General features: G+C 47.7%; 1 protein-coding gene across 4 annotated transcripts in view; it reads left to right on the plus strand.

Moving 5' to 3' along the window:
- KHDC4 (KH domain containing 4, pre-mRNA splicing factor) overlaps window positions 1-25,913 on the plus strand; it is a 77,080-nt gene that overhangs the window by 21,712 nt on the left and 29,455 nt on the right. For all 4 annotated transcript variants that reach the window (XR_014972150.1, XR_014972151.1, XM_085638261.1 and 1 more), the window contains one exon: window positions 5,029-5,081. Coding sequence is in view for 2 of the 4 variants with exons in the window: in XM_085638261.1 (XP_085494387.1) it covers window positions 5,029-5,081 (53 nt within the window). In the remaining 2 variants the exon portion in view is untranslated. The remainder of the gene's footprint in view (window positions 1-5,028; window positions 5,082-25,913) is intronic.

Genomic DNA, 25,913 nt, shown 5'->3' on the forward strand with positions numbered 1-25,913 from the left:
AAAAGCTCCGGAACCAGAAGACATCTTTGATGAAGGCCCTGATGTCCCGGAAGAAGATTCCAAAGATTTACAAATAATTTCCGAAGCAGCTGACTCAGACGACCCCATCACTCCTGGGCAACTACTGCCCCTGCCCCAACCCCACCAAAGGCATTGGTCAAGACTTCGCCTGCTGGCCCCAGTCGAGACTGAAAACACACTTCAGAAGCCCCGCCTCCGGACTCGGCTCCGAAGAAACATAAGCCTTCCGGTAGCTCGGGACCGAGCAAACAGCATGTCATTGTCCAACCGGCACCCTCTGCACCAAATCGGCTCCAACGCCTTCGGCCCTGAAAACACCAAGGCCAATAGATAAACCGGCACCGAAGGTTCCCAAGCCCACAGATGCACCTTCGGCTCCGAAACAATCATCGGTACCAAAACCAACGGCTAAGTACTCTCATACGCCTCCTAAAGCCAAACACTCCACCGATCAACAGAAACCTTGATCGGAACCGAAAAAAATCAGTACCAAAGACTGTTCCTGAAGAACAATAACTTTTTCATCCAGATCCCATCGACCCAAGGCAGAAAAAGATTGATATCAACCCCAAGACTGGACCTGTCACCGCGGTGCCCTGTAAAAAACAGAAACTGGACACACTACCTGCCCCAGTTCCTGTAAACAGGAAGGACTCTGAAACATTCCCTATGCCTCCTTCCTCTCGTATACTGCCTCCTATCCCACCCCCTCTACCTACACCACCCTTACCTATGCCCTCTCCATCACATACACCACCTCCACAGGATGATGCCCCCCCCCCCCCCCCCCCCCCCCCCCCCCCCCCGGAAGTGTTTAAAGAACCCCGTTCGTGCCAGGGTTCTCAACCCAAGGATAGAAAAGAAATATAGACCTGCCCCTGAAGATCCTAATTACATCAAAGGGCAACTCTCTTTGGTCGTTTCCAATGCTAGGAAACGCGCCAACTCCCAAACTACAGGAGATACACCACCCCCAAACAAAGAATCCAAACTGTTAGAAGCCTCTGGCAAAAGCACAAGCCGCTAATCATTGGCGTATTGCCAACACCCATGCCCTACTAGCACGCTATGACACGGCCCACTACGAACAATTAGAGACTCTTACATCATCTGGCAGACCAATATAAGACCCAGGCAAATGACCTTCTCCAGGAGGGAAAACTTATTTCAAATGCAGAAATTAAATGTGCGCTTGACGCCACAGACACCACCTCTAGAGCAATTAACACAAGTGTGCTCCTTCGACCTGCGTGGCTACGCATTTCAGGCTTTAAGCCAGAGGTACAAACTACCATACTTAGTTAGCCGTTCAATCAGGAACAGCTCTTTGGGCCAGCAGTAGACACTGCCCTTGAAAAAATGAAGGACACAGACGGCTAAGTCCATGGGGGCATTACAGTCTCCCCAACCACGTGGCTCCTTTCGTTGCTCCTTCTATAGAGGAGCCTCCCAAAATATGGGAGGGGACACCTCTACATTCAAACCCGCTACACAAACATCCCCCAGTAGAGGATATTTTAGAGGCAGATACAGAGGAAACAACAAGGGTCGAGGTAATAACACTCGTGCCTCCCCTGCCACAAAACAGTGACTTTACTCCACTCCCCCCAGACCATTCCACTCCGGTCGGAGGAAGACTAAAACAGTTCCTACCGGTCTGGAACTCCATCACAACAGACAAGTGGGTAAGACAAATTATCCAGTATGGTTACTGCCTGGAACTCACAACTATCCCACACACACACATACTGCCCAAGCAACGTTCCATGTCACCAGACCATCTTGCGCTCCTCAAACAAGAGGTTCTCTCATTGCTTCTAAAACACGCAATAGAACCAGTTCCCTTAGACCATCAGGGTACAGGGGTATACTCACTCTACTTCCTAATCCCCAAGAAGGATGGGACTCGAAGACCAATACTCGACCTCAGACCCCTAAATCTGTATATCAACTCGGATCATTTCCATATGATCACTCTTCAACCAGTGCTCCCACTACTGCAACAAGGCGATATCCTTGCCACACTAGATCTCAAGGATGCCTACTTCCACATTCCCATACATCCTGCCCACAGGAAGTATCTAAGGTTTGTGGTGGACGGACAACACTACCAGTTTACAGTCCTTCCATTCGGGTTAACAACCGCACCCAGAGTATTCACAAAATGTCTGGCAGTAGTAGCTGCACCACATCTCAGAAGACAACAAATTCATGTCTTCCCGTATCTAGACGACTGGCTAATAAAAGCCAAGTCATTCAACAAATGTGTTCTACATACTCCCCAAACCATCCAAATCTTACACAACTTGGGATTCACAATAAACTATCCCAAATCTCATCTCCAACCCTCTCACATACATCAGTATCTAGGAGCCACTATAAACACCTCCACAGCCCTAGCATATCCCAGCCCAGCCAGGATAACCAATATACAAGCTCTTATCACAAAATTTCAAGCCCAACACTCCCTTCCAGCAAGAGTGTTCATGCAACTCATAGGCATGATGGCGTCGTGCATCTTCATTGTGCCTTATGCAAGACTTCAAATGCGTCCCTTGCAAGAATGTCTAGCACGTCAGTGGAACCAGGCTCGCGGACTACTTACAGATCTGGTGTTGTTAGACAGCCGCACACATCGCTCTCTGAAATGGTGGAACATAACAAACCTGTCCAAAGGGTGGCCGTTCCTAGAGCCTCTTCCACACATAGTGCTGACAACAGACTCATCGCTCACAGGATGGGGAGCCCATCTCCTCGGCCACACCACTCAGGACAAATGGACCACTCAACAGAAAGTGCTCCATATCAATTACCTGGAACTGCTAGCTGTGTTCCTAGCACTAAAATCATTCCAACTACAGCTTCAGAACAAAACTGTCCTCATACGGACAGAAAACATGACAGCCATGTATTGCATACAAAAACAAGGAGGCACACATTCTCTCCAGCTGTCCCAGCTCGCACAGAACATTTGGAGATGGGCTGTTCCCCAGAAAATATACCTGCTTGCAGAACACCTTCCAGGGGTTCACAATCAAATTGCCGATCTGTTAAGTCGCCAAACACAACAGATCCATGAATGGGAACTACATCCCCAAGTCCTACTGCCCTTTTTCCAACAATGGGGCCAACCAGACATAGATCTGTTCGCCACACACAAACGCAAAATGCCCAACCTTCGCCGCCAGGTTTCCCTACCCGGAGTCAAAGGGCAATGCGATATGGATAAACTGGTCGGGCAGATTTGCATACGCTTTTCCGCCTCTCCCACTCATTCGATTAGTGGTGCGCAAGCTCAGGCAATTATCTCCCAAACTGATCCTAGTAGCTCCCACATGGGCACGCCAACCCTGATTCCCAACACTACTGGAACTCTCGCTAGTTCCACACCCAAAACTGCGTCTCTCCCCGTCCTTATTAACCCAGAACCATGGAGAAATCAGACACCCAGATCCAAGTCAACTGAATCTGGCGATCTGGCTGCTGAAGTCCTAGAGTTCGGTTACCTCAACCTGCCCCCAGACTGCATGAATATTATAAAGGAGGCCAGAAGACCTACCACTAGAGCCTGCTATGCTGCAAAATGGAAGAGATTTGCCATTTATTGCTCTAACAATTATATAAACCCACTGGATGCATCCATCCAGGACATCATTTGCTACTTACTGCACTTGCAAAGATGTAATTTGGCATACTCATCCATACGTCTCCACTTAGCAGTCTACACTTGTCATTCTTTATAGTACCTGCGATCAAAGCCTTCTTGGAAGGACTAAAAAGGATTATTCCTCCCACATTACCACCCTCTCTAGTGTGGAATCTAAACATTGTTCTTACAAGGCTCATGGGACCCCCATTTGAACCTTTGCATAAATGCGAACTACAGTTCCTCACATGGAAAGTGGCTTTCCTTATCGCTATCACATCCCTCAGAAGGGTAAGTGAAATCCAGGCTTTAACCATACAAGAACCATTCTTACAATTACACCGTAACAAAGTGGTTCTTAGAACAAATCCGAAATTCCTTCCAAAAGTCGTATCTCCGTTCCATCTTAACCAATCAGTAGAGTTACCAGAGTTCTTCCCAAATCCAGACTCTGTAGCTGAAAGAGCTCTTCATACCGTAGACGTTAAAAGAGCCCTTCTTTACTACATTGACAGAACCAAATCATTCCACAAAACAATTGTTTGTTGCTTTCTCTCCACCACATAAAGGCAACCCCATTTCCAAATTTGGGATAGCTAGGTGGATAATTAAATGTATCCAAATATGCTACCACAAGGCTAAACGCACACTAACTGTTCCCCCTAGAGCGCATTCCACACACAAAATGGGGGCTTCCATGGCATTCTAACATTCCATTAGAAGATATTTGTAAGGCAGCCACATGGTCTACAACACACCTTCACTAAACACTATTGTGTTGACGTGCAAGCAAAGCAGCAAGCTTCTGTGCGTCAGGCTGTCCTTAAAACTTTATTTCAAATTGCTGCAACCGATACAGGTGACCACCGCTAGGGGAGATACTGCTATATAGTCTATCCTAAGTGTGATCTGCAGCTCATATGCCTCGAACGGAATATGCCTCTTACCAGTATGCATCTGTTCTTGGCATGTAGAGCTCCAGAGCCATACACACCCACCCACCTCCCCGGGACCTGTATCTGTTCCAGCATTGTCTTACTTAGACATCACACATCTCTCTCTTTTCTACAAACTCCATCATTTGCCATCATGGCGAAAAACAATAACGATGGAGTTGATGCCCATGCGCACTGTCGTCCAAGGGAGGAGTCACCTATCTCGTGACCAAAGACTTCTCCCGAAGACGACCACAACCTGCAAGCATCCGAGCCCAACACCAGATGGCGATCTACTATCCTAAGTGTGTGGGTCTGCAGCTCTACATGCCGAGAACAGATGCATTCTGGTAAATAGCATATTCCTAATCTTGTGTGGCTTCTCTTCCTGCAAGCCTGTAATTTATTTATTTTGTTTGACTATAGGGAGCGCCCTCTGTATCTACATGTCCAAGGCCATTCGCGGGACCAGGTGGAGAGTAAGTACCATTGATGTTTTTGTCTTGTTCATTATGTATTCTACTATTGAGATAATTTGATGTCTAATCTGTCAGTAGGAACACTAATAGCAATTGAGATCACATCATTTAATCTGAAATTCTTACATTTGAGACCATGTGGCGAGGTAGTAGCATGTGGGCCACCATTCTCTAGTCCTTTTTAAGTCTCGCTAGCGTAAGGCTGCGCGCATGCGCAGTCCCGCTGGCGCGATTTAATGAGATGTGGGTATTTCTGTAAGGGGCATTAAGCCCCGCCCCTCTTTTCCATTGGCTGGCGTCACCGTTTATGCTAAACGGTGGCCAGCCATTGGAAAAGAGGTGTCGGTGACGTATTTGCTTGGTTTTTCGAGCCGTCCGATTCGTACGGACTCGCTTGCTTTGCGTTGGTCGCAAAAGGTTTCTTATCTTTATGGGGCCAAACACATGGCCCCATAAAGACAAACCTTTTGGCAGGCGAGGCCGGCAGGAAAAGCCGAGCAAATACGTAATGGCGTCCGCTTGTTTAAACCGAGATGAGATCAGCTGTTGTGGAGCGACGGTTTGTTTTGATGACGGTGGAGGGAGTGAACCGCGCCCATGTTCCGAGCCGGCGTATGGAGGAAACAAGGTGAGAAAGGCGAGATCAAGAAGGCGGCATTATGGTGGCCACAGTGAGACTAAGAGAACGGGCCGAGTGTATGCCTCAGCATATATCGTTCTCCTCTCGGCCTCCCCTAACCTCACACGTTCCTCGGATCTGCCTGTCAGTGAGGAGGAAGGTTTCCGTTGTGATTCTGCGCAGGTGTTTCAGCTCGCCCTCAGTCGCTGTTGCTAGACTAGGAAGAGCTGACGACAAAGAGAAGATGGACCTTGCCCTGCTAGGCGACAGTCGGGAGCTGCATCGACTATTATGGCTCCCGCCTTACGGGCAGGTGAATTCTGCACGGCGGACAGATGTTTTTTTCCAAACGGGTGACAAATCTGAGATGGCCTGTTAACCTCCTGTTTCCATGACATTGAACAGATCTCGCTCTTTTCCCATTACAGTGGTCAGACCCTTCTTACTGTTCCAGGCCCTGCTCCGATTCCATTACACTGGTCAGACCGCGCTTAAACTAGTCACTCTTCTTGCGTTACACTGGTCTGATCTCGCTCTGCTTCCATTACAATGGTCAGTCCGTTCTTACTGTGTCAGAGCCTGCACTCTTTCCCTTACACTACCCATATCTAGCTTACGCTAGGCAGACCTCGCTTTCTTTTGCCGACCTTGCTCTAGTTCCATTACACTGCCCATACAACGCCTACACCCATCAGACCTCGCTCTGCTTCCATTACACTGCTAAGATCGCAGCCTAGTTCCAATACGCTGTTAAGACCTTGCCCTGGTACCATTAACAGTGGTCAGACCCAGCTTTGCTTTCATTACACTGGTCAAACCTTGCGATGGTCCAATCACAGTAGCCAGACATAAGGTTCCATTACATTAGTAAGAACTCGCTCAGGTTCAATAACCGCATAAAGGCCTGCTTCTGGTTCCACTACACTGGTTACAACTTCCTCTGGTTCCATTACACTGGTTTGAACTTCCTCTGGTTCATCATACTGGTTACAACTCCCTCTGGTTCTATTACACTGGTTTGAACTCTACCTCGATCCTTTACACTGGTTTGAACTCCCTCTGGTTTATTACTCTGGTTACAACTCCCTCTGGTTCATTACACTGGTTACAACTCCCTCTGGTCCCATTACACTGGTTACAACTCCCTCTGGTCCCATTACACTGGTTACAACTCCCTCTGGTCCCATTACACTGGTTACAACTCCCTCTGGTCCCATTACACTGGTTACAACTCCCTCTGGTCCCATTACACTGGTTACAACTCCCTCTGGTCCCATTACACTGGTTACAACTCCCTCTGGTCCCATTACACTGGTTACAACTCCCTCTGGTCCCATTACACTGGTTACAACTCCCTCTGGTCCCATTACACTGGTTACAACTCCCTCTGGTCCCATTACACTGGTTACAACTCCCTCTGGTCCCATTACACTGGTTACAACTCCCTCTGGTCCCATTACACTGGTTACAACTCCCTCTGGTTCCATTACACTGGTTTGAACTCCCTCTGGTTCCATTACACTGGTTTGAACTCCCTCTGGTTCTATTACACTGGTTTGAACTCCCTCTGGTTCCATTACACTGGTTTGAACTCCCTCTGGTTCCATTACACTGGTTTGAACTCCCTCTGGTCCCATTGCACTGGTTTGAACTCCCTCTGGTCCCATTGCACTGGTTTGAACTCCCTCTGGTCCCATTGCACTGGTTTGAACTCCCTCTGGTCCCATTGCACTGGTTTGAACTCCCTCTGGTCCCATTGCACTGGTTTGAACTCCACCTGGTCCCATTGCACTGGTTTGAACTCCCTCTGGTCCCATTGCACTGGTTTGAACTCCACCTGGTCCCATTGCACTGGTTTGAACTCCCTCTGGTCCCATTGCACTGGTTTGAACTCCCTCTGGTTCCATTGCACTGGTTTGAACTCCCTCTGGTTCCATTGCACTGGTTTGAACTCCCTCTCTCTGGTTCCATTGCACTGGTTTGAACTCCCTCTCTCTGGTCCCATTGCACTGGTTTGAACTCCCTCTCTCTGGTCCCATTGCACTGGTTTGAACTCCCTCTCTCTGGTCCCATTGCACTGGTTTGAACTCCCTCTGGTCCCATTGCACTGGTTTGAACTCCCTCTGGTCCCATTGCACTGGTTTGAACTCCCTCTGGGACGGAGCCGTGGCGCAGTGGCAGAACGGCAGCAGTCAGGCCAGTTCCAGGGTTCCAGTGCTTTGTCTGACTTCTAGACTCTGCCAAGCCAGGCATGTTGTGGCTCGTGGGCTGCTTCCCTGTTGCTGCCTCACTGATGATACACGACGGCTTCCCCGGCGGAGGCAGTAGGCCCCTGCAGCATGGCAGAATTTATTGAGCTAATCCGACCTTCAGAATGTATAAAAGGTGAGGCGTTTCACCCCTCGGGGTCTCAACCTAACATCCTGGCCTCTCCTTCCTTGCTTCAGCTACTCTAGCTCTCCACTTCTGTCCACAGTCCCCTCCTGCCTTCTGCTGCTCTTACAGTCCAATGGGGTTCAGCCTCTGATTCTCACATATAGCCTCTGTCGCCTGCCCCTCGTCACCAAAGTCTATTCCAGTGTCTAAACAGAATTAAAATATTGGAGTATACATGCGAAATATATGCAAATGCTCTATAGGCAAACGTATGCCAGGTCATTCAAAATTTACTTGTCATTTGCTGCTTGAAATTGTGTGAAATTTAATTGTGCAGCTTAATTCATCGCAGTGCCCATTTATACTCGAAAGGGAGCAGTTTATAAAGGTGACCTTATTTTTTAATTTAACAGTTATAGCCTAACCAAATGAGCATTTGCAATGCAATAGGTCTCACACTTTCGAAACTTTAACCTATTGGTATTTTAAATGGCAATGACTTTTAGTTATGTGCACTTTGTACTCATAGTCGTTGCTTGAAGGTTTTCAAAACGCATAAATAAAAGGCATTGTCGTTTACATTGCCAATAGCTCAATCTCGCAAATGCGAGACATAATGCATTGCAAATGCTTGTTGTAAGTTGTACTCTACTGCTATTTCGCCTGTATTGCACATGAGCGTATTGTGAGAAAGTGCCATCTTTCTTGCATGGTATGCCCCCACTTTTTGCTGAATTGCTGAATGTACTTTGACTGAGTGTGCCCTGGACTGCCAATCCGGTGCCCAGGGCCTATGTTCCTTCCCTAAACAAAAACCTCAAAACCAAATTTATCAAACCCTGGCCGCATGTCAGCCCCTGGTAAGTGGTACCCTAGGTACCCAGAGACTTGTGACCAATGAAGGCCTCTAAGGGCTGCAGCACTCATTGTGCCACCCTTAGAGGCCCTGTACCCTAACACACACACACTCACTCGCACACTCTGGGTACAAGACAAACAGAGTCGACATGGCACACATCCCTGTGTGCCATGCCCACAACCTACACTGCCCTGGCATACATCAGCCACCCCTCTAGCTGGGTGCCCTATGCCAGTGGTGTGGGCACAGACAGGAGCCCTGTGCCCCTACAGTACCCAGGTCCATTCCTGGGCCCTGTAAGTGCAGTGCTGCCATTTAAGAGTACATGGGGCTGAGAGCTCGTCAAACACGAACTCCACAGCACCATAATGGCAGCACTGAAGCCTGAGAAGTTTGGTATCAAACTTCTCAGCACATTAAACCCACATTGATGCCAGTGTGGGATTTAATGTACCAAGCACCACAGAGGGCATCTTAGAGAGGCCCCCTGAAACCTAAACTACAATCCACGTCTGTTCTGAGGCTGCCTACGCTGCCACACAGCAGACATTTTGCTGGACCCCCGGGTAGGAGAGCCCCCGCTCTCCTTGGCCTGCAACAATGCACATCCTGGGCGAGGTGCTAAATCTCCTCTGGCAGGAAGCTTGGCCGGAAACCCTAAATAAGGACAGGGGATCTGCCAGCCTGCCAACCCCAACTCTCAGGTGGGGAGGCGAGGCGAAGCACATCTCCAGGCTCTCGCCATCTTAAAGATGGGAAGCCCTGCCCAATCAGGACATGGCTACTGCTCCCTCCCACAGGAGAGGCAGGATAGGGGGTGTACCCACCCCAGGACAGGGACCCATTGGTCCCTGCCCTTCACCTACCTGTAACACCCCTAAATCTAGTATTTAGGGGCACCCTGAACCTTCCTTCCCCAGATTCCAGATTCCGAAATCCGAAGAAGAGCTAGAAGAAAGAAGACCTGCCCTGCGGCTGCTAAGAAGAGGAAGACGCCAACTGCTTTGGCCCCAGTCCTACCGGCCTGTCGACCCTCGAATCTGCTCCTGCTTCAACCCGGCATCTCTTGTGGCCAGCAACCTCACAAACCCCGGAGGACCTGGCTTCCATTTGACTCTAAGCCCCCTGGGACTCCTATGAGTAGAGGCTCTACTCAAAATCTACTTCTAATCACTGGCAGCAGCCCGGACCCGCGAACCCAGCACACTCTACACCAGCCAAGCCTGGCCTGTGCCGGAGTGAACAAAGACCATGAGGATGACCCCACGGCGACTGAGTCCGGCACTCAAGGACCTCCCTCGACACTCCTGAAGAAGCCTGCAGCCTCAGAACCAGGTGCCCCCCCACTCAACAGAGGGCAAGATTCCCGACACCAAAAGGCACCTGGCGCACCACGGCCCCCTGTGTCCAATCCCGGGGTACCTACCTATCCTCCAACTTACCTCTCGAAGTGGTGGTGGCACCTGAAGAATCTTCATCCCTGAGCTTGAAGGCTTTTTTCTAAACCGGAGATTTCCCATTGAAATCAATTGAGCGCCCAAAGGCTCAAAAGCACCCTGCACCCAGCCGCCCGAGTGGCCCTGGCATTGCAACCTCTACTCCTATCTACTTCCCCACTTGCCCTGAGTAAATGACCAGTAGCCCAGCTCCCACAGCCGCGTGGCCTGCTAGTCAGCAGCCACCAACCAAGGCCCCCCTACCTCTCGTAGGATAACAATGGGCCTAACTCTCTCTGCACCCGGCTGCCCTTGTGCCGCTGAGAGTGCACCAACCTGACCCTGGGAGACCCCTGAGTCTATGCGCAGAACCTTAACTCTGCCAGTCGAGTAGTTACCTTTAAACCGATAACTCAATTTTCTCCATAGGGTAACATTGACGGGCTTTTCCTGAAATTTCTTCTAAGTGTGGACTTTTCAAATCTTCAAATATTCATCAAAAATCAGCCGAGTAATGAAAATACTCACCTGCTATTAGGTGAGCTCCCAGTGCTGGATCAGGGTGCCCAGCACTGACTCTGAAAAATACTTACGACTATACTTACCAGTAACCCAATTTTCTCCCATAGGAAATCATTGACTATTTTTCTGTGAAATTTCTTCTAAGTGTCAATTTCTGCAAACTTAAAATATTCTTTAAAAATCGTATAACTTCTGACAACGTAATCGCGCACCTGTTTTGGATAAAGGTCCCAGTACGGAGTCTAAGTGTCAACTTTTAAAATGGCAAAATAGTGTCAAAAAATCATCACAGCAATTAAGTCGACTTTTATCACTTGATTCGAAGTACTGACCCAGGACTGAATCTAGGATCCAGTCCTGGAATTCAAAAAGCAATCCTAAAAGTAATCGGTGGCAAATAACATGAAACTTCCATTGAACTCAATGCATTATTGTGTCTAAAATTGTGTTACCTATTGCAACCACTTGTAACTTTCTACAAAAGTCAATTGCATATTGCAAAAGTATTTATTCATTCTGAGAAAGTATATTTTAATACCTATTGTTGGTTCTAAAATAAAACAAGCATATATTAGTTTGTATATAAACCATTGGCCTAGAGTTCAGTTATTGAGTGTGTGAGACCATTTGCTGGCTGAGTGTGTGCGCTACAGATGCTTTACACTGTCCTCTGATACTGCCTTACTACTCGACCAAGCTACCACTTTAGAGAGTAAGGTTAAATCTAATTTTAGCCTCTGCCAAACCTCTGGGGACTGTGGACTCTGTACATCCTGTACCTATTTGGGAACAGTATATACAGAGCCACTTTCTCACACGTATGCCTAGGGCAGGTGTCCCCAATGATTGGATCACAAGCTGCCAGTAGCTCCCAGATACGTTCAGAGTATTCCGTACCCTTGAATTAATATTTTAATCGGCAGAGGGTCACATTTTCCTTTTAAAGTTGAGAGGACACTGTTTATTTTAAATTATCAGGTTGTAGATAGCAGGGCCTGATAATGAGCAGTGCTGGAGTCAGTTTTCTGATCCAGACTGGGGCTGCGTCACAGATGTGAAGAACCGAGGCACTGATGTATTTAACTCTTAAATAAAAGTCCTTGTCAACTCCATATTGGAGCATGATAAAATTATGTTTCTGAATGCTTTTGAATGGGAGAAAAGTACAATGAAAAGTTACTTTAAATAATCTCTCTACATTTTAATTTTCTCCCATTTATAAAGTGTCGCATTCACAAACAGGCCTCTTGCCCCCAGTGACCAGTAGACACCATGCCATATTTATAACTGAAAAAGTCATTGTTTTAATGGGAAAAATTTAAAGTGACAAAATTGTTCTATATTTTGAACTTTTTTGCAGAATATTTTTCTGCACTTGAAATTTCCCCCATTTAAAAAGAAATGGTTGGAGGTTTGTGTTCTGCATGTAACGGTGCCATATATGGCGGAAGGTATATCCTGAGCCACAAGTACATACGACACAGGCTCTGTCACCCATACACATCTAGCCCATTCATACTCGCACATGTTCACACATCCCCAAAAACCACACACGGTCATAGTGCCCCTAGTCAAAGTATTTTGTTCAAACCATAGTATCTGGCTCTATGGACATTAGGCTTAAAGTCAATGAAGCTGGGCGTGGAGTTGTCTGGAAATGATGCATGAGTTGCTTAGCCATCAGTAGTTCATAATTTTCATTACAGAAATGGTTGGAGACCCCTGCAGTAGAGTCACTGTTGAAAAAAAAGAATCTGCGACCTTTTACCCCTTCAAAAGAATTTGCAGCTTGCTGTATATAATCTGCTGCATACTTTTACAATTTTCCTATCTTTGCAAAAAAACGTTTACGAAAGAAGCATTTAGTGGGAATCACGGAGTAAAACCTAGGAGTAAAAGACACAGCTTTTCTTGCCTGTATTTGCATCTTGTAATGTTGCATATATTTTAAGTCTAAAACAGTTAATTCACAAATTGGAAGGATCCAGAAAGAGTAGAATTATTCATATCACCAATATGAAGCCCTCCTCCCCTTCTTTATACACATGTTGAGGGATTTTGTAGAATAATCTTCGTGGGATATACCAAAGTCAAAGTTAACTTTATTCGGTTAATTAAAACCATCAAAGTGCAAACACAAAACAAACCCATCAAAACTGCAAACATTAAATACATAAATGTAAACTTGTTCGATTTCCGCCACCTTACAACAGGGTAACAGACATCATATTTCCAAACAGAGGACAATTTAACAATTATTACACTTCATAATCTCTTACTCTGTTCAGTGTCATTATCTACAAGAGATTCAAATACACTTGCCGTGGTTGAACAACATTTCATGCGCAAAGATAAACACCCCGGCAATCATGCGGCAAGCGAAATAAAATACAACTCTCCAACACAAAATAATTCTGCCTGGGAATTAAATAAGTAAGATAAAATTTTAGCCCAACTTGTTTTTGTCCAGTGTCCTATGAAGAGAGCATTAAAAATAAGTAAATATCTTAATTTAAAACAGAGACCGCAATGTGGTTCAATGATAACCTATTCCTATGCCTAATTGCTTCTATTAAACTTGCTACTCCAAAACAGACCATGGGTAAATATACCAGCGCCGTAGTGAATTATAATAAGGGCAAAAAAATATTAAATGGAGGGTGTTCTGGTCCGAAAAGTGGTCACGTGGGCAGGGATTTAATGTTCCTTCTTTAAAATACCCTTTCGGGAACGCTGAAAGCCAAGGCACCATATTATGCCTAAATCTTGTTAAAACAAACAAATGGTAAGGTTTATTTATATAGGATAAATATGGTTGCAACTGTCTGCCCAGACTTAATTTGACAAAACTTCCCACCGTGAGTTTTGCCAATTCATTCTCCTCCCTTAATGACATGCGTCTGTCCAAAAACTGCCGCTTGAAGTCCCTTATGGCTGATTTGCCCATTACTATAGGGCTCAAGAATAGGTCAGAACAGCCAAGGGTTTCCATCTGGACCTTGATGTAACGAATCCATGGGATATCAAGCTCCTTGTCTAAAGAAAGGCAATCTTGGATGGTTAATTGGTTGAGATTTGGGTTGGGCTGTGCCCAAATTCTCAGCCAGCACAATAAAGGGGCAACCACAATCTGGTCGGAAATCAAACCTGCTCCTATCTCCTCATGTATGTTAAAAACTGGCATGGAAGCCGAGACCGATGACAATCGGCGCAAAAAAGTATTTTCGGCCCCCTGAATTTCTGACGTTTATATATCCCCATATGTCGCTCCCATAAGTAGCCATGGGTGCCGGGAGTGGTTTAGATCCAATTCTTTTTGCAAAATCCAGAATAGCCCCGAAGCTCTAGCTAGCACGTTCCTTTTCTGTGTGCGCTGCATGAGCCATGAGCGCCTGTCATCAAAAAGAACCCCCTAGCTATGGAAAAGCGGAGACTTTTATTAATTCTTGATCTTTCCAATAAAATTTGACCTTCATTGCCTTCCTTGAACCTATCGACATTGCATGTGACTTTTTAAAATTAGTAATAAAGTCCAAGGACTCCATAAAATGTATAAAACAATTTAAAAGTGTCTGCAGCCCCCTAGCAGTCCTTGCCACCAACACTGCATCATCGGCATACAGAAGTGCGGGAATCATTTTAGTGCCAGCTCTAGGGATGTCTTTACAGCAAGAGATCAGGGCGCCCCCAACTTATTAATCTAGAGCGTAAACAGCAAGGGTGCAAAGATGCACCTCTGCCGGATCCCTCTTTTAACTGCCCAGGAATCAGTTAGGCTGCCATCTTCATTAAAGCGCTCTGCCGCTGTTGTATTTTCATGGATGGCAGCCAAAAAAGAGATCAGGTCCGTGTCTAGCCCTATATCTAAAAGGGTCGCCCACAGTTTTGATCTATTGACCAGGTCGAAAGCCGAGGTTAGGTCCATAAAGACCAGATTGAGATCCCCGTGGTTAGCGACTGTGTACTTCCCTATCACTAGATGAAGGTTGAGACATTGGCCCAAAGTACCTTTCCTGAAACCATATTGAAGGTCAGACTATATTTGCTTGGTCAAGCCACTCTGTTAGGCGTGCAAGGATAACTTCCCCATAATTTTGGCCACGGAGTTAAGAAGGGAAATGGGCCTATAACAGGCCGAATTGTCTCTGGCTCCCTTCTTGAAAATCGGTATAACCACCGCCTTGGCCCAAGACTGGGGAAAGCCAGACAGAGTGGCTGCATTAAAAACATGTATTAGGATTTTAGCCCATAACTTAGGATCTGTTTTATAGAGATCGACCAGAACTCCGTCAGGACCCGGGGCTTTTCCCCCCTGACGTTGATATAATCGCCTTTATAACTTCATCCGTTGTAAAAACTAAGGGATGTGAGACAGGAACACTACCTACTGACCTTACAGGTGTTGCAGTGATCACATCACTGTACACTTTCCCTAAGTGTTGAACCCACCTATCAGCAGGAACTAAACCGTCTTTACTGGCGTTTGGTGATTCATCAAACATTGGACTATTAACAACGGACCAGAACCTAGTACTATTTGCCAGAACACTGGCCTGACTAAGCTCCTCCCAAGCCATCTCCCTTTGTTGTTTTTTCCGCCTTTCCACCGCAAGTTTATATGCCCTCCTTGCATTTGTGACCCCTAAGGCCACCCTAGGTTTTTGCTTGAGTTCCTGCATGAGTTCATTATGGGTGCTCATACAGGCTTCATCAAACAATTTGTTTATATTTTAGGGGCCTTGGTCTGCGCGATAGTTGGGGTTGAGGCAACCTGCTTGGTGATTCGATCAAAGGCACCAAGGACTAATGATGGGTGGGAGTCCTGGTCTGAGCAAATCCCAAACTCCTGTGCACAGTTAGTAATTAGTTTATCAATGAAGCTGTCACGGGTGATCATTTCCCACCTTATTCTACGCGCTTGAGCTACAGGTGCGATATTAACATTTTTAATGTCCAGTGTCAGCGAGTTATGGTCACTTCGACAATTATTTGTTGCACTTAGTGTGCCTAGTGAGGACAGCAATGAAGATGAGACTAAAATATAATCAATTATATTTTGCCGGCTAAGCGCATATAACTGCATGTCTGGCGCACCCATCCCCCACTGCCTCAACGGGAGCATCAGCAGCTCCCAAGAGACTCTCGCCTGACCCCCTGCCCATGCCAGCGTCACCAGCCTTGACCTTAAAGAGTTAAATGTCGTTCAGGGAATGGGAATATTTGCAAACGGATACAAAAACTTGGGAGAACGATCATTTTGGTTAAGGCCAGCCTACCAGTCAGAGAGCGGGAGTTTCGTCCATATTTTGACCTTCTCCTCCAACTAAGTCATAACTCTTCCATAATTTAGATTCCAAATTTCCTGCACATCCCTACTGACCCATATTCCCAGATATTTTACCCTGTCTGCTTCCCACTGTAACGGATACTCAGTCTGATTTAGGCGTGCCGTCCGTTAAGGGGAAAATCACCGACTTGGACCAGTTGACTGTTATCCCAGCCAGACCCCCGAATCGGATAAATTCCCTCAAAACAGGGTCCAGATTTTCTTTCGGGTTTATCAGGTATAAAGTGACATCGTCCGCGTAGAGCGAAATCAGACGAAATCTGGAACTAAAGCCTATTCCTCGAGCCGTGTGATGTTGGCGTACCCGTGCTGCAAGCGGCTCCATTGCTATTGCGAACAGTGGAGAAAGAGGGCACCCCTGTCTTGTGCCACGGAATATCGGGAACGGGTCCGAAAGCATCCCGTTGACCCTAATCAGAGCTCTAGGGGAGCTGTATAGTAGCCGAATACTGTTTATAAAAAGCGGACCGAACCCCATTCGACCCATGATTGTGAACAGAAACGACCATTCCAAGGTATCAAACGCCTTTGTGGCATCAAGGAACTCCACTGCGGCGTGCTCTTCAGGGTGTAAATAATGTAATACTGAAAAAATGGTGCGCAAGTTGTGCGACGTCGACCTCCCCGGGATAAACCCGGACTGATCAGGGAGCGCAATCATGGGCAGCAGTGGCTGCAGTCGATTGGCGATTAATTTCGTGTATATTTTGACATCTACATTTATCAGCGAAAGTGGCCTGTATGAATCTAGCTGGGTCTCTGACTTCCCTGGCTTCAAGAGAGTTAAATATTGTAGCTTCCCTCCTGGAACTAGGTAGTTCCCTCGTTTCCAGGGCTTCCCCATAGACGTCCAGCAGCTTTGGCGCCAGCTCATCAGCATGGGCCTTGTAAAAGGCCGTGGTTAACCCATCAGGACCGGGGGCCTTATCAAGGGGTAAGCTCTTGGCTATATGCAAACTTGACTTTTTATCATACAGAAACTCTACAGGAAAGCAATTCTGGGCCGGTGGTTGATAGTTCACTTTGTTTGTAGTTTTCAGTTGCATACCCCCTCCTTTTCTTTATAGTCTGTGTTTGCACTCTATGAGAGCGAGTTCTTGGTTCTCTCCAGAAGAGTAGCCTTTTTGTCTAACAACTGAAAAGACGGGTGTTATCTATAACTGTAATGTGCATTATTTACACACATTGAGGAAAGTCACCCCTTTTCAGCAACAGTTTGAATGTAGTTGATCGTTGGTACTCATTTGTCTTTCCTTTTTAGGTCTCGCCTGGCGAATGCAGCGCGAAAGCACTGTTGCCAGCAAGATCTATTGTTGCTGACTTGCCTCCGAAGTGGGACAGGAGAAGGGCACGCGCAGGGCTTTTGGCGGATTGGAGCCTGTGTACCCGCACGTCCACACATGCGATGTGCACATCTCCTGAACCCCTTCCGACCACATGCCATCCCCGTTGGAGCGTCCCGCTGCAAGACGGGCCACTCAGATCCGGCACCAACAATAGCCCACACGGAGCCCCCCAGCCCTTCTTCACTCACTGGACTGCTCTCTTCTGGTGGGGGCTCCTCCTCGCGGCGGCATCACTTCTCTTGCGGGGCTTCGCTGCACTCCTGGGAGCCCCGCGCTGCTGTGGACAGCCTTGGCCGCCCGCACTCTTCACCCGGGCCCCCTCCTGGTACCCAGGGCTTTTCTCCACTCCGGCCGCCACCGCGGGGCTCTCCCTTCAGCATGGGAGCCCTGCGTTAGCACGGCACGCCGGTTTCACTTCCTGCCGGAGCAGGCCCTGTCCACGTCCCGGGCAAGGGCGCCTGACTTCCGGTTTTGCCGAACAGGGCCGCGGCGGTGATTGCTTCTCGGCGGCAAGAGGGGTAGGCTCCCTCGAGAGTTAAAATAAATGTAGAAGCGGGCTAGGCACCCGCCCCTCCTTGCTATTATCTACACTACTAATGTATTGTAACCTGTACTGCGTTGTTTATAATTACCGTGATGCAAGTTTCTTCCATGCTGGATGTGTTGACCAATCCCTCAGTACATTTGCCCGTGACCTTTAAGCTACCCCACCTCCTTCGCAGTTCTTCCCCCTTCTACCACCTATAGGGTATCCAGCTTTCCATTATCACTTCGCAAGATACTTTGTGTGCATGGATACATATACACACTTACAGACATTTTGCACGCATGGAGACACCAGAAGATGTTTGCTACGGAGGTATAAGCCATGGAGCGCTATTTCTGGGTCTTCATTCCAGAACCCTCCTCTGCATTAGGTCATTTTAAAAGCTTTAAGTCAGTTAGTGTGTACGTTGCTATTCATCAGATACCTTGTGCACGTAATAACTAAATTCATCCAAGCAGCGGTTGTGTCCTTCAGCTATAAGTCGTGGCAGTTACCTCCGTGCAAGTGAACTTCAAGCACAATCTCAGCTCGCTTCAATTGCAGCACAACCAAGCTTGTGAGCAGAGGTAAATGAAGGGGGAACAACTGTCAAATTAAACGACGCTAGAGGTACGGTAATCTTATCTTCTTTCCCAGCTGACTGAAACAAGCATTTGCAATGCAATAGGTCTCGCATTTACGCTAGTTTAAGCTATTGGCATTGTAAAGGACAATGCCTTTTATTTATGTTTTAAAAACGAAAATAAAAGGCATTGTTATTTGTAATGTCAATAGCTCAAACTCGCGTAAACACGAGACCTATTGCATTGCAAATGCTTGTTCTGAGTATAGTCAATCTTTATCGCCTACTAACCCCGTGCTATGATGCCAGCAGGGTCATTCTGATTTAGGGAGACAATGACCAGGGTTGCCTCACACATCAGACTGCAGTAAAAGACTCCAGGGCATGATATTGCCATTATTGGGAGTCCTCATCCTATGAGATGGACTTCATATGCTACAATTTCGTACTAATTTTAAAATTATTTGTCCATTATCACTTTTGCATGGTGGCTAAATAAGCTGAGTGGTGTGAGGGAGTTTGTTCCTGGTACAGTAGTGTTTTTAGGTCTCGCGTGGCGTTGCAGCGCAAAGTGAGATTTATTGTTAACTAGGAGTTTCGGAAAAGGGCATGACGCCCCGCCCCTCATTTCCATTGGCTGGCGTCCCCATTTATGCTAAACGGTGGCCTGCCATTGGAAATGAGGGTTTTTGGTTGACGCCCTTTGGCCTCCGATCCGGACTGGCTCGCCTGCTTTGCTGCTGTCGCAAAGCACTTTCTTATCTTTACGGGGCCATGTGTTTCTAATTAGAAACACATGGCCCCATAAAGATAAGAGATCGATGCTTGTTTTGAAGACAGCAGTCGTGCGTTGCTTTCTGTGAAGCTGCACAGCCAGTGCCTTCGGGTTGGAGTGTCATGTTTTTGAGAGATGATGGTTTACGCTTGAACAACAAGGTAAGGCTAGTGTTTTTTTAATTTGTATATGTGCGTTCCCCTCTTGTCATCCTTCCTCTGTTTCCTTTCTTCCGCCTTTCCGTTCTCTCAGCCTCCTCCTCTCTTTGCATTCTTTCCTCCGCCGGCCCACATCCCTTCCGCCCGCTTCCCCTTTCCTCTGCCCCTCTCTCTCGCTCTCTCTCCCTGATTCCCTCCCTGAGTGGTGACGCACCCCCTCAGCCTGACTGTCTCTGCCTGCTCTGTCCCTCTTCCAGCTCAGTTTGTTTGGCTTGGTGTTTGGGCCTCTCCCTGCTCTGTCCGGATCTCTGCTCCGAGTGTGCCTCCTCCCCAGAGCCTGGAGAGATGCAGCGCTGAAAGCCCCGTGCAGCAGGCGGAAGCAGTCCGAGCCTTGCCCCCTCCTCACCCTAGAGAGCCGGGCTCTGGCTGCAGGGAATGCCGGCCGAGAGTACAGGAGGGGCACTGCCGCTGCCCGCCATGCAGCCTTTGGATTGGAGTTGCCATTTCCCCAGGAAGGAACTTGGCCTGCTGTAGTCTTGTGGTAACCCGGAGGGCGGTAGTGCGATGACGGCGACCGGGGTGGGGGGGGGGGGGGTCACACACAGGATTCTGGAGACAGAGCTGATTCACTCAATTTGTAAATATCAGCTTTCAGAGGATGTAATAAATAAGTGAGCTGAGAGAACAACTGGCATACAGAAACCATGAAAGAATGAAGTTTGGCTAGCGGCAGTAAACTGGGACGGAGGGGCCATCGCCACAGTAGCGGAAAGGCCACTAAGGATTCTGGGTAGATGAATGACTGAAGAGAGATGAGGCGAGGCAGGGCCTGGGGTGGCGGCAGCACAGGGGATTAATAATTAGAGAGAAAGGGTGTCGGAGGGTACCAGGGGATCACGCATTCATTCTTTTCTCATTTATGTCTGTTGGGTTGTGATGCATAAGGACCCGCAACAATCTATGCTTTACCACAGCTCTAAGCCAGACAGTATTTGTTTGAAGCACAGCGCCCAGCTATTCAATGTGCAAGCACAATACTGACGTTATTTCATGTTTAAGGGGTTCTGTCTGCATTGTGTGCTTTAGTACAGCACTAAGTGCTCCATGTCTGAGTACAACTCAAGGCACAGGCGGGGCACTTGATGTGTCCAGAACCCCACGGCCTTTCAACAAGTGCCCGAGCCGGGACTCGAACTCTGAGTCAGCAAGGACACCTCGAGGCCCATCTCCTGCACTCTGACATCATATCAGGGCCCGGGGAGTCCGCCCTTGACCTGCAGCACAGTGGGCCTCCACATTACCAGGCACTGTCCTTTTGATCAGCGCCTGCCACTTTATACTGCAATGGTCGTGCCCCGCCTCAGCTCTGCAGGTGGTTCATTTTTTTTAATATCTTTATTAGTACTTTTTTTATTTTTTATTTCCTGGTACAGTATATCCATTGTCTAGCATCAATAACCATCACTTTCCTTAATACATCACTTGTTCTATGGCACTGTATAAAGAAATCAGCGTGTGTCCTTCACATGAACTTGGTATCATTGGTAGCTACAGTGTATGGATGCTCATCCAGTTGTTAATCATCTTGGGCATTGACAGGGCGCACATTCTGTCATCTCCAATCGAGCGCCAGGAGAAAAGGGTTTGGTAGGCCTATTTCCGACAGTAATCTATGGTGCGATAGAGGCAAGAACATTAAATAAATTAAAAGTAAGCAACACCTATATGAGAAGGCTATTCATTGTGGGTCGCAACTGTTAAAGTATACCTTAAAACATGTCTAGAATAAACAGATCCATATATACATACAAGTGTCGCTTCTGCTCACAAGATATTTCTTTTCTCTTGCTTATAACATTCAACCCCAAAAAAACGTTTAATAACCAATAGTTAAACTAAGCAAACAAGAGATGTCAATATGTTGAGGGAATGTGTCCAGTACCTGGTATGTCTTTGTTTGGTGTAGCCATGCCTAGATTAGTGTCATTAGTGAGCGTGGACTTCTACTGCCGATGCGGGCGTGGTCTGCTACTGCCGATGCGGGCGTGGTCTGCTACCGTTTAACATCTTCAAGGAATGCGAGGCTTGGTCTGATCTAATCATTGTGTTTGGGATAACATACAGGTGCAGCACATCCTCTACTTTCTGGTGCTACATCAAGTGTTCGGCCCCACCTGCTGTGCGGGCGGTGGCTGCTGTTTGGTATCGGAGCGCACTAGCGTTCTGAGCATGTCATCCCAGGTTTGTGCAATGGGATGCTTCCTCAACCCCGCCGCTTCTTCCCTGTGTAGGCTGGTGCTCTCTGCCTGCGCCCACACTTCTAGGGACTTCTTCCAGTGTGATACCTCTGGTGGGTCCTTGTGTTTCACTCATTTGGTTATGAGCCGTTTCGCTGCTATTAGTCCTAGGTCTCGAAATCGGAAGCCCGCTCTGTTTTATTCCTTTTATAGAACCCCAGCATACAGACCTCCCAAGTGTCATGTACTTCCATGTTGGTGCATGTGCTAAGCGTTTCCAATATCGCATGCCAGTAAGTGTGAAGCTTGGGGCAAAACCACAGCATATGTCACAGGTTAGCACCCAGAAGGCAGCACCGCAGGCATTCAGAGGTGTTGATATTAAAATATTTGTTAAGTTTATCTGGGGAAAGATACGCCCTATATGTGAGAAAGTGGCTCTGTATATACTGTTCCTTAATAGGTACAGGGTGTACAGAGTCCACAGTCCCCAAGGGTTTGGCAGAGGCTAAAGTTAGATATAACCTTACTCTCTAAAGTGGTAGCTTGGTCGAGCAGTAAGGCAGTATCGGAGGACAGTGTGAAGCATTTGTTGTACACAATCAGCAAATGGTCTCACACACTCAATAACTGAACTCTAGGCCAATGGTTTATATAAAAAAATATATGCTTGTTTTATTTAAGAACCAACAATAGGTATTAAAATATACTTTCTCAGAATGAGATTTTTCATATTAATACTTTTGCAATATGCAATTGACTTTTGTAAACAGTTACAAGTGGTTGCAATAGGCAACTCTATTTTAAACACAACAATGCATTGAGCTTAATGGAAATTTCAAGTTATTTGCAACAGATTACTTTTAGGATTACTTTTGGAATTCCAGGACTGGATCCTAGATTCAGTCCTGGGGCAGTACTTAGAATCAAGTGATGAAAGTCGACTTAATTACTGTGGTGATTTTTAAACAATATTTAGCTATTTTAAAAGTTGACACTTTGAAAATATTTCAAAGAAAACAGTCAATGATTCCCTATGGAAGAAAATTCAAGTTGCAGGTACAGTATGTTCTTGTTACTTTTGTAATCCAGTACTGGGTGCCTAGACTCAGTACTGGGACCTTTATCCAAAACAGGTAAGCAATTAAGTTTTCAGATATTATACGATTTTTAAAGAATATTTAAAGATTGCAGAAATTGACACTTAGAAGAAACTTCACAGAAAAACAGTCAATGGTTTCCTATGGAAGAAAATTGGGTTGCGTGTAAGTACAGTTGTAAGTATTTTTCAGAGTCAGTGCTGGGCACCAAGATCCAGCACTGGGAGCTCCCCTAAGAGCAGGTGAGTATTTTCGTTTTCGTTACTCGGCTGATTTTTGGTGAATATTTTAAGATTTGAAAAGTCCACACTTAGAAGAAATTTCAGGAAAAAGCCAGTCAATGTTACCCTATGAGGAAAATAGAGTTTGCTGTTTAAGGGTAAGTACTCGACTGGCAGAGTTGAGGTTCTGGGCATAGACTTGGGGGGTCCCCCAGGGTCAGGTAGGTACAGTTGGTTCACCCTCAGCGACTCTAGGGCAGCCGGGTGCAGAGAGAGTTAGGCCCAATGTTATCCTATGAGGGATAGGGGGGCCTTGGTTGGTGGCTGCTGACTGGCAAGCCACGCGGCTGTGGGACCTGGGCTCCTGGTCACTTACTCAGGGCAAGTGGGGAAGTAGGTAGGTGTAGAGGTTGCACTGCCAGGGCCACTCGGGCGGCTGGGTGCAGGGTGCTTTTGAGCCTTCGGGCGCTCAATTGATCTCAATGGGAAATCTCTGGTTTAAAAAGGCTGCAAGCTCTGGGACGAGGATTCTTCAGGTGCCACCACCACTTCGAGAGGTAAGTTGGGTAGTTGGGGGATAGGTAGGTACCCCGGGATTGGGCAAAGGGGGCTGCGGGGCGCCGCGTGAAGGGGTGCCTTTTGGTGTCGGGAAATGTTACCCTCTGTGGATCGTGGTGGGGGGGGGGGCACCTTGTTCGGAGGCTGCAGGCTTCTTCAGGAGTGTCGAGGGAGGTCCTTGGGTGCCGGACTCAGGGTCACAGTCGCCGTGGGGTCGTCCTCGTGGTCTTTGTTCACTCCGGCACTGGCCAGGCTTGGCTGGTGCCGAGTGTGCTGGGTTCGCGGTTCCGGGCTGCTGCCAGGGATTAGTGGTAGGTTTTGAGTAGAGCCTCTACTCATGGGAGTCCCAGGGGCTTGGAGCCAAAAGATAGTCGGATCCTCCGGGGTTTGTGAGGTTGCTGGCCACAAGAGATGCCGGGTTGGAGCAGGTTCAAGGGTCGACAGGCCGGTAGGGCTGGGGCCAAAGCAGTTGGTGTCTTCCTCTTCTTAGCAGCTGCAGGGCAGGTCTTCTTTCTTCCAGCTCTTCTTCGGATTTTGGAATCTGGGGAAGGAAGGTTCAGGGTGCCCCTAAATGCTAGATTTAGGGGCGTTACAGGTAGGTGAAGGGCAGGGACCAATGGGTCCCTGTCCTGGGGTGGGTACACCCCCTATCCTGCTTCTCTCCTGTGGGAGGGGGGCAGTAGCCTAGTCCTGATGGGGTGGGGCTTTCCATCTACAAGATGGCGAGAGCCCGGAGATGTGCTTCACCTCGCCCCCCCCCCCACCTGAGGGGTGGGGTTGGCAGGCTGGCACGTACCCTGTCCTTATTTGGGGTTTCCGGCCAAAGCTTCCCGCCAGAGTGGGGGGTTGCAGTGGCCTGGGGAAGCTCACAGAGGCGGCATGCCTTTGAAGCTTCCCCATGCCCACCCTGGGGGAGGAGATTTAGCACCTCGCCCAGGATGTGCATTGTTGCAGGCCCAGGAGAGCAGGGGCTCTCCCACCCAGGGGTCCAGCAACATGTCTGCTGTGTGGTAGCCTAGGCAGCCTCAGTGCAGATGTGGATTGTAGGTTAGGTTTAAGGGGGCATCTCTAAGATGCCCTCTGGGGTGCTTGGTACATTAAATCCCACACTGGCATCAGTGCGCGTTTAATGTGCTGAGAAGTTTGATACCAAACTTCTCAGTCTTCAGTGTTGCCTTTATGGTGCTGTGGACTTCGTGTTTGACGAGCTCTCAGCACCATGTACTCTTAAATGGCAGCACTGCACTTACAGGACCCAGGAATGGACCTGGGTACTGTAGGGGCACAGGGCTCCTGCTTCTGTGCCCACACCATTGGCATAAGACACCCAGCTAGAGGGGTGGCTGATGTATGCCATGGCAGTGTAGGTGATGGGCATGGCACACAGGGATGTGACATGTCGACTTTGTTTTGTCTTGCACCCAGACACTCTGCCTGCAAAGGCAGTGTGTGTGTGTAAGGGTACAGGGCCTCTAAGGGTGGCACAATGAGTGCTGCAGCCCTTAGAGGCCTTCCCTGGTCACAAGGCCCTGGGTACCTAGGGTACCATTTACCAGAGGCTGACATGTGGCCAGGGTTTGCCAATTTGGGTTTTGTGTGTTTTAGGGAAGGTACATAGGCCCTGGGCACCTGATTGGCAGGAGTCCAGGGCACACTCAGTCAAAGTACATTCAGCAATTCAGCAAAAAGTGGGGACATACCATGCAAGAAAGATGGCACTTTCTCACAATGTAATATACATGTTTGTATTAGTTTGAATCTTGAGTTACGCGGTACATGTGTGTCGCTGGCTAAAACTCGTCCCCAGTCTTTATCCGTCCAGGGGCAGCCTCTGTCTTCAGTCCAATAGGCGCAAAGCCTCTGTAGCGGCTTCAGCTCTGCGGGTGGTTCATGCATCTAACACCCCCTTGGGAAGAAGGGGCGTGAGCGTCCTCTGCGGGCCAGGATACTCTGCACAGAGCAGCTGCACGTGACACTGCTCAGCCTTGGCATCTCCCATCACAAGACTGGCAGCGCTTAATTTGCAACAACAAAAACAAGCATTAAAAATGCAATAGGTTGTGCCTTTTATTAAGTTAAAGCCATTTGCTTTGCTATACATTGCCATTAGCAAAGCAAATGGCTTTAACTTAATCAAAGGTCAGACCTATTGCATTTTCAATGCTTGTT

This window comes from Triturus cristatus, chromosome 12 (assembly GCF_964204655.1).
Source record: "Triturus cristatus chromosome 12, aTriCri1.1, whole genome shotgun sequence".
In the NCBI taxonomy this organism is placed as follows: Eukaryota; Metazoa; Chordata; class Amphibia; order Caudata; family Salamandridae; genus Triturus; species Triturus cristatus.